General features: G+C 50.1%; 1 protein-coding gene across 9 annotated transcripts in view; it reads left to right on the top strand.

Annotated features, from left to right (window-relative positions):
• The window catches only part of NCOR2 (nuclear receptor corepressor 2), a 234,915-nt gene that overhangs the window by 75,825 nt on the left and 142,299 nt on the right, over positions 1-16,791 (top strand). For all 9 annotated transcript variants that reach the window (XM_050318213.1, XM_050318212.1, XM_050318211.1 and 6 more), the window contains one exon: positions 8,611-8,738. In XM_050318213.1, coding sequence (XP_050174170.1) covers positions 8,611-8,738 — 128 coding nt within the window. The remainder of the gene's footprint in view (positions 1-8,610; positions 8,739-16,791) is intronic.

Below are 16,791 nucleotides of genomic sequence, written 5' to 3'. Positions count from 1 at the left end.
GCAGCAACCTTTGTGACAAAATGCTTTTAGGATGCTTTAAGTGTTTTTCCTACTAGAGATACTAAATAGGTTTGGGGATTGGTAGGATGGGGGTATGTGCATGTTCGTATGGAATTGGTGCTCCATTGTCACATGAATCACCATCATGAGCACTTTTACCTCCCTAAAAAACTAGAGGTGCTTGGTTTGCCTCTTTCCTGCTGTTTGCCCCCATTCCCAGCACATGGCTTCAGCTGGGATGGAAAGGTGAACTTAAGCCCTCCTCAACCCCTCTGCTGCAGCTTTGAGACCTTTGTGCTTTCCCTGTGCCACCTCTCCTGCCTGGGAACCGCTCAGTAGTTCCTTCATTAAGCTCCCCATTTGCAAAACAGCCCTTGTGCAGGAGTGTCCCGGCCGATCACTCGTTTGGTTTGGCCCGTGATAAATAACTTCCTTGTCTGTCTGAACCAGAGACAAGAGGTTGGTGCAAACTTGCGTGTTGATTTGGTGTCCCAGCCAAAAGGTGGCCTGGGGGGAATCGAGTGCCTTCCCTGCCCAGACTCCTCCTCCCACCAGTTTGAGCAGGGCGAGTGAAACCCAGTGTCCTGCCGCGGAAGGCGCTGTCAGGAGACTCAAGCTTTGGGGATGATGGGAACTCGCTCCTCTCCACGGTGACATGGTCAGTGTGGCACAGCGATGCCAGGTAAGCCTGCAGAGGGGCAGTGTATTTTGCATTAGTGCTGCTGTGTTGGTTTTCCTTGGAGTAGTTATTCACACTATTATCTCCTGGGAGCAAAATGCCGGTCTGTGTCGGGGCTGAGACAGGAGCTTGCAGAACGGAAGAGTTTACAGTGCACCACCTCCAAGTGCAAGGAACAGGCTCCTGCTACCAGCTGAGTGAGGGGCATCCTGAATTCTGCCTGCTGGGCTCCAGCTAATGTTCTGAGGAATGAGTTGAAAATAAAAGACATTCCTTTGAAATACTGACTCTGATCGGGTCTGTCACGAGAAGTCAGCGCAATCTTTCTTGAGTACCTTTGCAGTGACAGAATGCATTAGCTCTGAGCAGCTTGGTGGTGGATTTGGGAAAATTGGCTTTCTGCTGTGGGACTGGGAGAGCACAGAGGTGAAGGAACAGGACACCTAATTCCCTGCCCTAGGGTCTCCCTCCTATTGCCAGGAAGAAGGAGTTGGCTTACAGCAGTTTGTATTTAAAGCTCATTTTCCCTAGGATACAGCCTTTATCCAAAACACTTCTTTTGCTTCAAGCTACTGTAAACTTCTGTGGTTGCTCCCTAATCTACTTCTTGGACGTGATTTGATGCAGAAGGTGATGTTTTGCTTTTATTTGATCTCAAGATTGTAAATCCACAGGGGAAGAAAGAACTTTTGCTGGGTATGTGGTTTGGCAAAGGTGGAGACCCACTAAAGCCACTTTTGGAGCTATTCCTGCATTCCAGGCCTGACTCTGATCCTGCTGCCCACCAGCCCCTGGAGGCACCTTCTGCAAGACTGGGGACTTGCTGGTTGTCATTGTCACAGCATTTATTCAAAATACTGAGCAAGTGAAGGATTTGCTGTGGAGGTGTAAGGAGGAGTAGGAGAGAACTGAGTGGGGGGTGTGGAAAGATGGAGAAGTCCTAGATGGACCTGCAGAGAGGTGTTGTATGGGAGCAAGCGTGGTGGGAGATGGTGGGGGACTGCACTGCAAAAGAGATGTGATGATGAACAAAATGACCTTATGTTTTTAAGGTGGAAAGTGTGGGTTTGTTGTGTGAAGAGAGCTGCTGCTCGCCCTGAATGGGTGTTCATGGCATCAGGAAGCAGAGCACCAGGGGATGGAGGAAGGGCAGACGGGTCATTCTGGGCTCAAAGGCGCCTGGATGCGACTGAGACAAAAGTCTTGTGATGGAGAGAGGCTCAAAAGCAGCTCTGTAATGGATGTGCTGCTGCACTGCAGGCACCTCTGGCTGCCGGGGAGAGGGCTGGCGGCTGGCTCCAGCACCCGGCACCGGTCAGATGACCGGGGAGCCACAGCAGCTGAGAGCTGCCCTCACCGAGACGTGACTTCTCCATGAATGGCACATTCAGACGGGACAGCCAAGCGCCACTGCCAGCCCTGGTTTGCTGGAGAGGCAGGGAGAGGACGTTGGGAAGGGTGCAGTGCCCTGCAGCTGGTGCAGACACTAACGGGGCTGGCAGCAGCCCTGGCCTCAGTGCAGGGGTGGCAGCAGGAATCAGTGCTTTCCAAGAAGGGGCCACGTGCAGTGTGGTCACCTCCTAAAAACAAAAGGCCAAGTCAGCAGCTTCTGAGAGATGGATGGCAATGAGAATGTCGGAACAATAAGGGCATTTGTCTTTTCAGCACATGTTATATCCCTGTAGGCAAGATAAAAATGCATGTATTCAGCCAGGTTTTTATTACTGACCTTATCTTCAACAGTGGAGCTGATTGTGAAGTTATTGTTTAGTTTATGTCAGTATTTTTTTTCTTAAATCTGCAGTGAACTCCTCCCAGGGTTTTGGGAGGAAGTTGGGCAGACAGCACTTGTGCTTGTGGACAACCTGTTTGGATCAATAATCACCTCCTTTGCACTTGAGTAGAGGTTTTCAGCAGCAGAGGATTGTTCCCCTGCGCTGGGGAGGCTGAGGACGATGGGCCACGCTGGTCCCCATGTAGCCTGAACTGCTGGACCTCATGCAGTGACAGCTCTGCTACCACCCTGATTCCTCCCAAACCTTCCCCCTTCCTCTTACCTTTGGGAATCAGCTCTGGGAAAAAATTTTCTCCAGGCAAAGGCTAAAAAGTGCATTTCTCGGTCTGATGAGCAAGTGCTGTGCTGCCAGTGCCAAGGGGTATCCAGGCACCAGAGAGCTTTTCCTTTTATTGCTGAAATAGGTCACACTCGCTGCTGGCAGAAAGAGATTTAAAGCAACTTCTTTTTCCAAAGTTGAGGGTGTGCGGAGCAGGGGTGGGGGCATTCCCTGTCTCTGGCAAAGCCACAAGAGCGGTGGCTGTGCTGCTTTGGTCACCTCAGGCTGGAGAGCTGCTCTGCCTGGCTTGTGGGTAGCACTGTTTGCAAGCCCAGCTGCAGCCAGGGCTGCACCAAGGGGCTCGAGCAGCAGCTTATTGCACAAATTATTTGCTGGGTGGTCTGAGGCCCTAGGCAGGTTCCAAACTGAGATATGCTGCTCCACGCTGACTGTGTGCTCCTGGAGGTGCAGGAAACTCAACCTGCCACCCCTGCGGGATGGGGTGGCTCTGCAGTCCGAGGCTTTGGGGTTAAGGCTTGGATACCACGTTGGGCTGCTCTGGGCCATGTGGGACATACCTGAGCAGCAGCTGTAAAAAAGTGCCCAGCTGTGGCTCTGTGTGCCACCAGTGCCCCAGTCTGTGGGGGGACACCAGCCCCCTGACATCACCCTTCACTTCCCCTGTGGTTAACACAAGTTCATAGAATGGCCCACGAGCCGCTCACGAGCAGCAGGAACAGGCCAGGCACCCCCTTGTGAGATTAGATAAGGGACAGTTCATGAGAAGTGAAATAAATAGGGATGCTTTGGCATTGTTTTCTGCTCACTATTTGCACCATGCCATCATTAATTGGACTTGTTGGGGCTTAACACTTGGGAGTGTTTCAGCAGAAATAGCACATTGTTAAGAAATAAAAATTATTTGCAATACAGTGCTGGGTGAGCTTGTAGTGAGCAGCCCTAATCCTTGGTGGAGGTAGCAAGGATCTGGGATTTGCTCCTCCAGGAGCACATGCAGTACTCTGGCCTGTTTGCCTGCCTGTGAAAGGTGACAAGGACAGTGAGGGTCAGTGGCTTGTCCCTGGGTGAGCTCTCCTGTGCCCAGGGAGCTCCGCAGGTGCGGTGCTGCCTGCATTGATGCCGTGATTCGAGGTGGCTGCGGTGCCACCCTCTGACAGGGAGCCAGCTCAGCTGGCGGATGTGGTGGCTGACCCCGGACTGCTCCTCCTTGGTGTCACGGCAAAACAAGAGCTGGTGGTTTTTAAGCGAAGCCGTCTTGCACCGAAACTCTTCGGGGAGCTCCTGGTTGCTTTCTCAGCGGTAAGCGATGAGGAGCGATCTCATGCTTTGGGCTGCTCGAGCTGTGCTGCAGGTCCTCGTCTGGCTGCACTCTGGGTCTCCATGGGTTTGCTCCAGAGCTGTTTTTCCAAGGAAGCCAGAAGCACTGGGCATTTATACTTATATTTTTGCTGGTGGGAGGAAGAGAGGAGGAGCGGTTCGTCTTTCTGTTGTAAGACCAGCTCCAGGTTTCCCTTCTGCAGGCCTCATGTCTCTGGGGTCTTCTCCTCAGGGGCTAATTCCTGGAGCTGTGGGAAGGCCATCTGGATGGAGCAGTCAGTAGCTGCCTTGTCTGTATGGATGTGCTCAGTGCTGGAGCTGGGAGTGCTGGGTCCAAGCCGCCGTTGGCCGTGGCATAGCATTGTCTGGCGCTGTGTGCTGTGGGTCAGTGCCTGGGGGTGCTTCCAGCATTGCTCTCAGACCTCCCTTTCTTCCTCCTCGTTGGAGAATCAGGCAGCAGGGATGTGGGCAGCTGCAGGCGGGGGAAGGAGAAATGAAGCGCACCAGCAAGTGCACGTGTCCGAAACAGAAAGCGAGAGAGGCAGAACGGCTGCGCCGCTGCAGTTGTTGGCTTAGTGTGTGGGTTATCCCGAGGTCGGGGACAACACAGAAGACTTTGCTGGAGACTTTATGGTAGGTAAGGCAGCAGGGTGAAAGCTTTAAAAAAATTTTAAAGGGGGAGAGGGAGGAAAGCTACTTTTTTTTTTTTTTCCTTCCATGGGGCTAGAGAGCTTTTCTGTAATACTGCATTCAAGCTCCTGGCTTTAGGGTGGTTTGATTAGCGAATCTAAATGAGCCTGGTAGACTCAGGTTATTTAGGGTCAGAGGATTTACCAGGAAGTGTATGGAAACAGCGCTCTTGGCACTCCCAAATCAAGTAATAACACAAAAAGACCTTGAGACTGCAGGTGCTTTCCCTGGCTCCCCCTCCCAGTACCCCATGCAGGGTCAGGGTGGATGTGTCCAGCCTTCCTGGCTGGCAGCAAAGAACATTTTTGGCTCCTCAGGGTGGGTCCAAGTACCTCTTCAGCCGGCTGTGTGAAGAAGTGTGTTTTAGTGAGGCCTCTTTTGGGTCTTTAGCATTGGATTTATCTAAACATTGGCCTGGTTCTGGCTTGCTCTGCCAATGTGGTTTATGGCACTGTTGGTGTCTGTCTGTCCCTCAGCAGTGCTGCTAGTGCTGGCCTCCTCCTCCAAATCTGCTGATGTGCCAGAGCCCCTGAATACTTGGTCTATCTGCTTCTTTCATTTCTGTCTCATGACATTATGAAATCCTGCAAAGCTTCCCAAAGTACATCCATATGGGAGCACCTGAACCACAAGGAGCCATGGGAAGGTTGGTGTAGAAGGAAGTCCCATCTCAAGGCAATGGGAGATTTGACAGCGCTGGAGAATGTGCTCTGACACATGAGCAGATTTGTGGGGTGGGAGGAGAGTTTGCAGAGGGCAGGAAGAGATGCAAAGAGAGGGAGAGGAAAAAATAGAATTGAGCAAGACCCAGCAAAACAATGGAGAGGAAAAGGAGTAACATGTAGCTTGGGGTTGCAGAGTTCCTTCATTTCAGGTGTCTTACAGCTGCCCTTGAGCAGGTGCCAAGGCCGTGCTAGAAATTTGAGGTCAGGATGGGGCTAAATCACATTTGTGTGCTTTGGTGGTGGGGAATTCAGGTGGCACCCACTGGGCGCTGCTCCTGTGTCTATGCCAGTGTGTGGAAGGTCCAGCGGTGCTGGCAGCAAAGTGCCTCCCAGCAGGCATTTTTAAAACTCTGGTAAACAAAATTCTGAATCATCAAATCATCCAGGCTGGAAAATACCTATAGAATCATCAAGTCCAACCGTTGCCCCCGCGCTGCCAAGTCCACCAAGCAATTTGAAGGCAGCTCATGAACCTTTCTGGCACTTGAGTTTGAAAAACACAGTCCCAGCCCACAGTGCAATTTACTGGAGTAACTTTCTGAGCAATTAATCCACCTACGTCCTGCCAGGGCTCCCGTGGTGCCTCTGACAGTTCATCACAGGGCACAGAAATTTGTCAATTTTAATCCTCCTTGCTAATTTTAAGGTGATGTTTTCTTCTTGTAAAACCCACCGCGGATGTGAGCAACGTGGAGCAGGTCAGAGGGAGTTGGGTGATGTCTGGAAAAGCAGGAGCTGGTGCTCGCCAGCCTTGCCCTCGATGGGGAAGCCAGAGAGGCACATCTGCCATGCCAGTCCCGAGCTAACATGCCAGTGTAGCGAGCTTCCCATCACTTCAGGCCATGCCAGCAGGCTCTGAGCTCCACCAGCCATTTTCTGATGGGGTTAGGGGAGGAAAAGGCAAAGCTCAGCTGAGTGTGGGCAGGGGGGGAAGGAAAAACAGATGGTTCTTGGGACATGCAAGAGCCTTTTTTTTTTTTTTTCTCTCAAGGGCACAGCCTTCAAGCCTCCCAGACGGGTAATTCTTGTTTATACGCCCACAGAAGGTGACGGTCCTGATTTTGGGCCTATTGATGTGTCTTCCCAGACACGATGTGTTTTTTTTTTTGTAGGTGGATGTCAGGAGCTGCATCACTCTTCTATTTAATTATTTATTTTTAATTTAAAACCAGGACAAGTGTGAATGTGGGGAAGCTTGTTGTAGGCAGGGATTCTGCTTTGGCTGGGGCTGTAAGAGCTGATGGGCTCCTTCACTCCAGGTGTCTGCGTTTGTCCCACCTGTTTTCGGACCGATGGCATGTTCTGTCCTGCAGCCCCCTCTTGACCTCCTGCATGGATGGACTTTAGAGCTGAAGGAAAAGCAGCTACACGGGGTAGCATCCTCCCTTAACACCTGGATTTACAGCAGAAGTGGAAGATCCCTGTGAGGATGAGGAGGCACTGTCCCACTCGTGCATTACGTCACAAGAACCCATCTGCAGACACCCCTTGTCCCAGAGGATGAGGTCTGAGATGGCCAGGCTGGAAGGGCCAGCCAGGAGTTGGGGCTGGCAGAGGCCCCTTTTTCCTGGTGATTCCCAAGATTGGTCAGAACAGAAAGGGAGCAGCACCACACTATTGCCTGAGGAGGGGGAGAAATGAACTCGATTCCAAAAAGTGGCGCAGCTTTCTAGGCACAAGGAGAAGTGGTGGCCATTGGACACCACAACTCCCCTTCCTCCTCCCTTTGATATTTGGCCTTTTCAGCTTTTGTACAAGAGAGCCTGGATGCAGGGTAGGGGATCTGCTTTTCTTGACTCCCCTGGGCTGAGTGCTTACAGTTGAAATTTCTGTTTTTCTTCCTGGCTTTCCAGAAAAGCTTCTCTGTGAACATGTCATTTTACCCTCTGATGGTCAAAGATGTTGGGCCATCTTGGTCAAAGGTGATATTCCCTTCTACTCCACAACTGGCTGGAGGGGAGCATGACATGTAGTGCTGGGCTAATCTGTTCATTTCCAGCTTGGGAGGTGGGATCTCCAGGCACAGGTTGCTGCTCTTTAAACCCCTGAATGCTTTCTTTGCCTGCCATGCACCTTGCTGGGGCAATTCCCCAGCTTCCCTAGTGCTGGAGCATGTTGATCATCACTACATCTGATCTCATAATTCCTGTTGCAGCTGTTGGGGCTGAGACCCTCTGCCTACATTCAGCTGCACACATGTGGTATCTTATTTATTTATTTTTTTTAACACTCTGAAATTTATTTTTTCTTTTTGATGGAGTTGGAGCTTTCTTGTTTCAACTGAGAACTGTTCAAAAATAGCCTCCCAGGAGGAACTGGTTCTTCTAAAATAAATGTATGTCAGTTTTTCCAGGGATATTCTGTGACAGGGCTTTCCATGCCATTGCTGAAGGTCTTAGTTAATTAGATGATTAGTCTGCTGGTCAAGTATCTATCTGCAAATAAAAAATAGCAGTTGAATGTAGCTGCTAAAATACTGTTGCTGGAATCAGTCTGTGGCACAGAGCAGGAGAGCTTCTTATTTAATTAAAATCAGGAACATACTGTACTGTACTCTCCAAGGGTCAAGGAACAAAAGGGACGTGCACATCATAAGTAGCAAACTGTCCTTTCAAACCCCTTGAGCTCAGCCCAGGGGAGCTGTGTTTAAAGGCACACTCTCAGGATAACATTTGTGATTTCTCTTCTGTCATTCCCCCCCCTCCCCTTTTTTTCTTTCTCCGTGCTGCTGTGTGAATTACTGAAGCTGAAAATATCCTGTGACTTTCAGTTTTGTTTTTACCTGTTCTTCCTCTCAGATTTGCAGTTGTCATCAGGACTGCCTGGATGCCAGAAACCCTTGTGTGGGTGCTCAGTAGCTGGGCTGGGATTACTGGGGTCCCTTCCCAGGAGCCAGCCTGCCCACAGCAGTGTTGGATGGGGGGCTGAGCTACCATCCCAACATGATACGGCTCTGGGAATCACTGGGAACCTTTTGGGAAGGGAAAAGCACTGAGCTTTGTGGCCCAGCACCCATTGCTTCAAAGGAGGAATATCTACACGGGGGTTTTTGTGTTGTCGGGGTTCTGTGCGTGCTTGGACGTTCCCACCAGCCTAATGAGCTCTTCTGTGTTTGTTTGTGCAGGACGTTGCGCTGTTGGAGTACCAGCATCATTCCAGGGATTTCGCTTCCCACCTCCCTCCAGGGTCTATCATGCAGCCGCAGCGGCGGAGGCCGTCCCTGCTCTCCGAGTTCCAGCCCGGCAATGAAAGGTATTGGCTCCCCAACTTCCCTGGGAACCCCGGCTGCATCAGCCAGGATTTTGTGCAGGGCTGTGGTGGGAGCAGGAGGGTTGTGAGGGGCTGGGCAGTGGGATGCTGTGTGTGGGTACTGACTGTGCTCAGGTTCTGCGCCGGTTCAGCTTCCTTGTGCTAATGCAAGTGGCACCTTTGCCTTTTGGTTTTTTTCCCTGGGACTGTTATGCATTTTAATGAAGTCTTAAAAACACAAACAACAAAAAAACCACCACCCTCCTCACTACTGTGAAGCTTCACGTTGCTGTGACTGGTTGCGTTGGCTTCTTCAACATAGAAAATGAAGCCATCTGGTCAGGTTTGGTCTGTGGCTCCCAAGGCTGCAGGGAGGAGTGAGAAAAGCTCATTTCCACCCCCAGCTCTGCTTCCTCTGCTGCTGCTCTTCCTCCCTGCTTTCATTGTTTTTGTTTTTCTGTCTGCGTTTTCCTCTCAACTTTCTCCAAGCTGCTTTTTTCCTGTCTGCCCCCCTCACGCCTCTCGCTGTGTCCCTGTTTGTTTTGTTCCCTGTTGTAGCCTCCTGTGGAAGGCTGGCAGTGTTTCTGGGTGCCACTCAGGCAAGCCCTGTGTGTGTGGCTGGGAATGCTGGGAGTGCCTTAACCACAGGAGCTGATCTCTTCTGAAGGATATCACTCTCACTCTCTGTTTCTACGCAAAATGCTGATCTCTCTTATGGTTTCTCTTCTGCATTTGATGCTTAGTTTTGGAAAAAAAAAAGGCCTAGAAGTGAAATAAGAGCATCAGTACAGCAGATTTTTTTTTAATGCTTATTCCTTAGTCAGGCTAAGAACAAAACCAGTGCAGAGTCAAAGATTAATCTGTTTCTCTAAAATCATCATTGTTAGGAGAGAGAGTAAGAGCTCAGGGTGCTGCATGCACAAGAGATACAGACAGGATCCTCTTTTTCTGGTGGGGTGGGTTTGGCTTGGTGCTCAAAAACAAACCTGTGCGAATTTGGAGGCCAAAAGCAGCCTCCAAAGTAGGTTTTGTATCTGTCCTCCTGGATGTGCCTTTCTGGATTGTGCCTGTGGCATTTTTGTGTACAGAGGGTCATGTCACTTCTGATAGCCAGTAATTTATTGTAACATGTTGTGCTGCCTTGGCTCACTTTGATTTCTCAGGGCTTTGATTTCTTAGCACAGAGTAACACGGTTAAGTTGGAACTGGGTCAGATTTAGCTAAATTTGGGGAAGATGGGTAAAGAGGAGCCAGCAACATGCTCCTTCTGCCTGTTTTTGTTTTTCACACTACTGATGGTTTGCAAAATGGAGAAGCAGTTCTGCTCTCCAGTAAAATGAAGGTTTCAAGGTCTGAATATGCTGTTTAAAAAAATTTATCTTGGTTATTCCATATAATTAAAAAAACCACCAGCAAGCCTTGGTGTCTGCTGTACCACATGCCTGATCTGGTGTGGTCACCCAGGCACCTCCCTTTGACCTACAAATATTCCAAAGTTTCCGAGCTTCTTTTTGTGTTGACAATCACATGAATGTGGTAAAAGTTAATTGAGGTTGTCAGAAGTAGATACATATCCACATGCTTATCATGGTACCTCACTTTCAACCTGAATGGTGATGTTCTGTCGTGCTATAAAAAGAAACTTTTTTTAACAGACTCAACTTACATTTCATCCCTTTTCCCTGTAACATCTGAAATATTGAACTTTTGCAACAATTAGATAATAAAGCTAAAAATACCACTTCAGTTCAGTTGGCATCTTGTGCCGGGATGCTGGGACACAGGCTCATTAATAAAATTTTTTGGGGGGCATCTGGGGATGCAGCGGGGGAGGTCTTTGAAAAATTTTAAAGAAATTTTCAATCCAGTGTTGTTCATTATTGAAAGAATTTGGATTGGGTGCCGTTGGGGTTGGGGAGGTGTTAGTGTGTTTTGCAAAGACAACTGCTGTTCCTCTGCATCTTTAAGCACCGCACTCAAAGATCCATCCTTAGGGGCTTTGCTGTTCACCTCTGTGGTGTGAGGATCTGCTGTAACACGGTGCCTGCTGTGCTGTAAGTGGAGCCCTTCGGGTGATGGTCACTCACCTGAGGGTTCCAGGGCCAAGGCCCTGGAGCTCCTGGAGCGGGTTGGGTTGGTCACTGGTGCCCTCCCAAAAAATAGCTGTGGCTCTGCCTGGCACAGAGCACAGCCTGGATGAGGGAGGGTGGCAATGGCAGCCATCTCTGCAGCTGAGTCCCCTTGGCAGGCTCAGCACTTTGGCTTTGTTCCTGGGCTGGGATTGATGGTTTCCAGCAGAGGCAGCTGGCTCTCGGTGTGAGGGGCTGGGAGGAGGGAGACCAAGGCAAACAACGTCCACAACACGGCATAGGTGGGCTAAGTAGAGGGAAGCAGAGGGGTGTGCAGTGTCTGAAAGGAAGACCCTCACTGTGGTTCCCTGCCTGGCAGCCCACCTGGCACACAGTGGTGGTGGGCACCAGACAATCCTCCCCTCGAAGCAAGTGTCGGTGGAGGGGAACCCTTCCAACCCCCGTTGCTTTGGGAGTTCAGAGGAAGCAGCCTGTCTGCTGTTGGTCGTGGTAGCTGATGCTCTTCCAGGATCACTCCCCTCCTTAAGGAGTCTGGTGCAAGTGGGATATGGCAGACTGACAGCACTGGAGATCAAGCTCTGTACACGTTCCTGGACAGACATCCCTGCCCTGCCATCACTGTGCCTCGTGCTGATCCAGAGCAGTGCCTGCAGCTGGACAGTGGTTCAGAACCTCGTGCTGTTCAGTCCCTGTTCCTCTGAGCCCACCTACCTGGTGGGTGGCTGGTGTTTGCCCTCCTCTCCTGGAAACAGCAGGGATTCACTTTACTCTGTTTTAGGGGATTGTCCCCCAGTTTGGCTTTGCCTTCACTTCGACCAGATCTCTGAAGCTTCTGCAGCTGTCTTTGCACGTGGTATTTGAGGCTTGACCCCATGGATGCTTTAAATCCCACAGAAATAATTTGGGCTCGATAGATGGTCTTCCTGCATGCAGCTTTGCAGGTTTTTGGTCTCACCTGGCTGCAGTTTTGCTGTAGCCACCAGGATGGTGATTAGTTGTGATTCAGTGGACAGGGAACAAGCAGTGAAGCAGTTCAGCATGGGCAGAATGTGTTAAGTGTGAATCAGGTGTTGGGGCAAAAAGCTGTTGAGTGATAACATGCAGGAAGGAATCGGATGCTGAGATACTCCTGCATTTCAGGGCTTCCTGAGCAAGAAGCTCATTGGGAAGTTACAGACTGCTCTTTCTCCATGTATGTCAGAATTGAGAGTCGTCATCACTCCGTGGTGGTTGGGCAAAGATCTGAACTCCCTGTGCAGCAATTCTGGCTTGGAAGAAGAAAGGAAAACCTGAACCAGTCTGAATCTGTTGCTATAGGGAAAGTTGGCTCTGCCTGTCCTTGCAGGGATGTGCTGCTTTCCATGATGGTTTTTTTGGTAGCAGGCTTTTTCTTGGAAGGATCCACAGACTTCCCCTTAGCTTGTTCGGTTGGCTGTGCCAACTGGACTGCAGGAGCGAGGAGAAGTATTTCAGGATCTGCTGTTGGTACAAGTCGTACCATGAATGCTTGCAGCGGAATGCCCTGGCAAGGTGACAAGGATTAGGGCTTTTTTTCCTCTTCTATATATATTTTGGTCCTCAAAAGGAGTGAGGAAAAACTGGGTTGAGTGTTAAATGGCAGGTGCCAGTTGGGTGAAGGGTCTGAAAAATCAAGGAACTGGGTTTTTCTGATTTTTCATGTGTTAGGATTTTAGAGCAAGGTTCCATACTAACACAGGAATGCTGGGGTGCATAATGGCTTCTCTGGCAGAAAACATGGCTGTAGATAAGTGGTATGTATGTTAACACAGTATATTCCACCCTTATCCAGAATGAGATGAGTCACTGTTTTATAGAAGATTATTTTCCCAGTTCAGGGGATCTTCTTGTGGAGCCGTTCTGCTTAGCAGGCATGAGGAGTTTGAAGAGTTTATCCAGTGTTGATCTGTGGGATGACATTTCGGATACATTAAGCAGCTGCTGTGTTTCTGCAGCCATCTGAGATAGCCATGTGCAGTATGGCATGAGAGCAGGCCAGATCACTGTGCCTCTTGAATGGGATTAATCCTGAGGAGCCCAGGGAGCGGTGGGAAACCAGGACAGTGTGTGGGGCTCTGAAAATCATGTGCAGCTCTTGGTCTTCATCTGTGCTGGGCCAAATGGCACCAACTGCTCCCGAGATAACACAACAAATTTGATTTTATTTATTGTCTTTAACTTTCCAAAGGTGACCCCTTTCTCAGGAGCGAGCTGGAATACCCCCAACAATTCATCTGCATGTCTTTTAACACTGGAAATGGTGTTCCAGGAGCTGTGTATTTTTCCTCCCCCTAACTGAACATGAGAAAATAACATCTGGAGAGGGCAGATGCTAGTGTGTAGGCACTTGGTGACAAGCCTTGTCTTGCAAGTACCCCCTGCTCCTGTGTGGGCTGTGAGCATGTCCATGGATGGCTCCAGAGGGTTGATGCAGAGACACCAGGCTTCTTGGAATGGGCCAGTGTGCCCTGGCAGGGAGGTGTGAGAGGAAACCTTGGCTTTGCCTTGACTGGGATGAGGGGTAAAAGTCCACAAAGCACCTTTCTTGTGTGTGGTCTTGAACCAGATTTATTTTGGGGAAGGAAAGGTGATCTTGCAGTGTATGCAGCAGGCCTTGTGGAATTTTAGGATATCCCTGAAGACATTAGTTCAGGAGTGCTCCAGCCACCCAGGACTGCTAAAAGGGCTTTCCTGATGGGCCCCAGTTCTGAATACCTGGAGAAAGCATGTGGGAGAGCTTTTGGAAAGAGACCAATATTCCTTCTCCTCCTCTTAAGTGAGGCAGTGCCATTGTGTTAAAGCTTCTGCCGGTCCTGTCCATGAATAATTCAGGCTCTTTGTATGGGGATCTTCAATATGCAAGTTTTAAATAAAGCATCTGCTCTCATCTATATTGCAGTTGGCTTGGAAGAAGGTGGCTGAGGGGTTGTGCAGGGCAGCGGAGACACCACTACCTGCCCTGGTGTGGGAACATGCAGCCGGAGCATCCCGAGGATGCACGTGGGCACTTGGCCAGACCTCACGAGGACCTGGGAGTCCCTGAGTTGAGCCATGTGGTGAGCTAAGTATCCTGCTCAAGGCTGTCCCACAGCTCTGGCTTGGAAAGACTCAGTCCTGCTGCTGGCAGACGTTGCTGAGGGCACGGGAGCTCCATCTTCCCCGCCCAGACATGCAGCTCTTCCCATCAAGTCATTATGGTTTTTCTCCCTTTCCACCTATCTGACAAGGGGAATATATCAGCTGGCCCTGGACATGTTTTTCTAGGTGCCTGGTGGCAGGTTTGCTCCTACAAACCCTCCAGTTTCCCTCTCTTTAACAGGTCCTAATTTGCCTACTCTCCCACTCTGGCTCTCGTTATCTGTGCAGGGGTTGTTGAAACCTCTGACAAATCTTGGCGTTGGTGTAGTGGGCTGATGACAAGATGGAGTCGGATTACAAGATGGAGTTCTGCGTTGCCATTGTCTTGAGCGTGGAGTTACAAAGCCTTGATGCCACAGCCGGGCTGCTGCAGGAGCTGAGCTGCTTGCAAAAGCCCCAGGAGGCGCCCAGCAGGCCAGCAGAGGCGGGCAGAGGAGCAAAAAAGATGAAAAGTTGTTACAATCAAAACACTTGGGAAGGACTCACTCTCAAATAAGGTGTGCCTCGCTTGGAGGCTGGGGAACCAGGCAGCGGACGCTCAGGGCCCATCGTGGTAGCAGCTGATCTTTGCTGGGTGCTGGTGGACTGGCCAGGGCATCCAGGGGCTACCACGGCCAGGGAATTCAGGGCCCTGCCCGGGGACTGTGGGGGTCTGTTGGAGCACTGCTGGGGAGCTGCTGCCACTCTGCTCCCCTGCCGCTTTGGCTCCTTCCTTGGAGGATACAAGGTGACCAGGGAAGAAGCCCAGCAGAGACCTACCAGCTTTCAAGCCAGCAGCGCTTCGTGGTGGTGGTAACTCCTGTCCCGTGCTTTTAACAGTTACCCTCAGCTTTTCCCACTCTTCCATCTTCTTTCTTTCTTTCTCTCTGCTCTTTTGTGTTGCAAAATAGAGTTGAATTATCATTTGGGGATCCAGCATCTGGCCTTGTTTGTGCCTTAATCTCGCTTATGGGAATGGGTTTAGAACCTGGTTCCCCTCTGCATCTAAGAGGATTGGAACAGTTGGCTATAAATAATTCACTTCAACACCAGTGGTTTTCTGTATTACTCTCTCTCAAAAGCATTTTATTGTCTGTCTGTACCTGTGGGGGTTGGATACTCTTTTTAGAATTTATTTTTGGAGACAATTTCCCACCAAACCATCTCAGCCAGGGGAAATAAACAGCTTCAGCAAGGCCATCGCTTGTCTTGGTTCCAGTTCCAAAAGACAGTGAGTCTTCCAGCCCAGTTATGTTGTTTGGCCCTGTGGTACCTAGGGAACAGTATTTGCAGATGGGAGCAATTCTTAGTGTGCCCTTGCTGGGAAGTTGGTGGGAGCTGGCTCAAAGTCACTGCTGTTGTTTTGAGCCTTCAGTGCAGGAGGCATGGCTGTGGGAAGTCAAGCTGGATTTTCTGGATGTTGCAGAACAGCCATCATTCCTCCTGCAGCCACCTTCTGCTGCTCAGTTGATGGAGAAACAGGAAGGCTTGAGGAGCAGGGGAGGGTTGTGCTGCTCTGAAAAGCTGGTCAGTGGGTTAGTGCTGGTGGGAGAGTCTTCTTTTGCCTCCTGAAAAGTCTGTACTTGCCAATTTCCCAGTGATTTGGCTTCAGGGAAGTAAAGATAAAATCCATTTAGATGGCATCAGGCCTGCTCTTAGAAGTCCCAGGGGCAGCTCAGGATGCCTCGTTCGATTCTCTCTCCACAGAGAGATGCTCTCAGCTTAATGGTTGGACTTGATGATTTTAGAGGTCTTTTCCAACCTGAAGGATTCTCTGATTCCTTGATGCCCACCTAGGAGACAGTCCCTGTTTTCAGCCCATCTCATGCTCAGCTGGCTCTGGTGTAGGTATAACATAGCAAGAGATGTTTTCCTAGGTCCCAACGACCCAGACATGCTGGAGCAAGCTGCAGGTGCCCCACATTGCTGTAGGATTTGATCCGCTCGTACCTTCCTTACATTCTGTGTGAGTCTGCTGAGGAATCGGCCGGTGAATGAGTAACACGGCTGCAGCTGGGAGGGAGAGATTCATTTATCAGATTGGTAATGAACCAAAGGTCTAATCTTGGGTTATCTTGTTCTTCTGGACTCGGACCTGCCCCGAGAGAAGCTCTGTGTGGGTGGCTGGAAGTCGGGCAAACCCTGGGCACCCAGCTTTGTGTGTCAGCAGATCTTCTTCCCTGAAGTAGTTCACTGTTTATGGTGAAGGGCTCAGGTGAAGACTAACCTGCCCCACTTCGTAATTAATGCTGGCATTTGCTTTACTTCATTTAATCATGCATAACTCGCATGCAATTAAAAATGCTTTTTCCCTTCAGCAAAATTAGGAATCTCTGGAATAAACCAGCCAGGTGGGAACTATTTGGAAAATGCAGCAAACTCCGAACTCAGTGTAATGGGAGGGTTTTTCAGGCAGGGTTATTTTTGCGCTGACGGCAACGTCATCGCTGTATAAAAGTCTGTTGTAAAGAGCTCGCTGCAGGTGTGGATGTGAAGAGTGAAAGGTGTGAAGGCTTCGAGCAAGAGCAGTTGTGTTTGCAGCTAGGACAGGCTGAGTGGGTTGTGTCGGGCAAAGCAATCTCGGGAGCGGCTGGAAATTCCAGTGGATAAAGTTAATAGCAGTTCCAATGGATGTGGAAATGGAAATAAAATAGCACCCTATAACATTGCAGCTGCTTTCCCTGGCGTGGCCTCTGCCTTGCTGTGAGTAACTGCCTTTGTAAGGCTGAGTGGTGCTCTTATCTTCGAAATCCATGTTTTTTTCCGAGCGTAGCAGTTGTGTCAGGTTCCTGACAACTGCAGTGGTCTCGGAGACGTCCTGTGTCAATTAG

The sequence above is a fragment of the Myiozetetes cayanensis genome, unplaced genomic scaffold, assembly GCF_022539395.1.
Source record: "Myiozetetes cayanensis isolate MyiCay16 unplaced genomic scaffold, myiCay2020 scf21, whole genome shotgun sequence".
Lineage (NCBI taxonomy): Eukaryota > Metazoa > Chordata > Aves > Passeriformes > Tyrannidae > Myiozetetes > Myiozetetes cayanensis.
The sequence above is the reverse complement of the archived record's forward strand: the minus strand, read 5'-3'. Positions and strand labels throughout refer to the sequence as shown.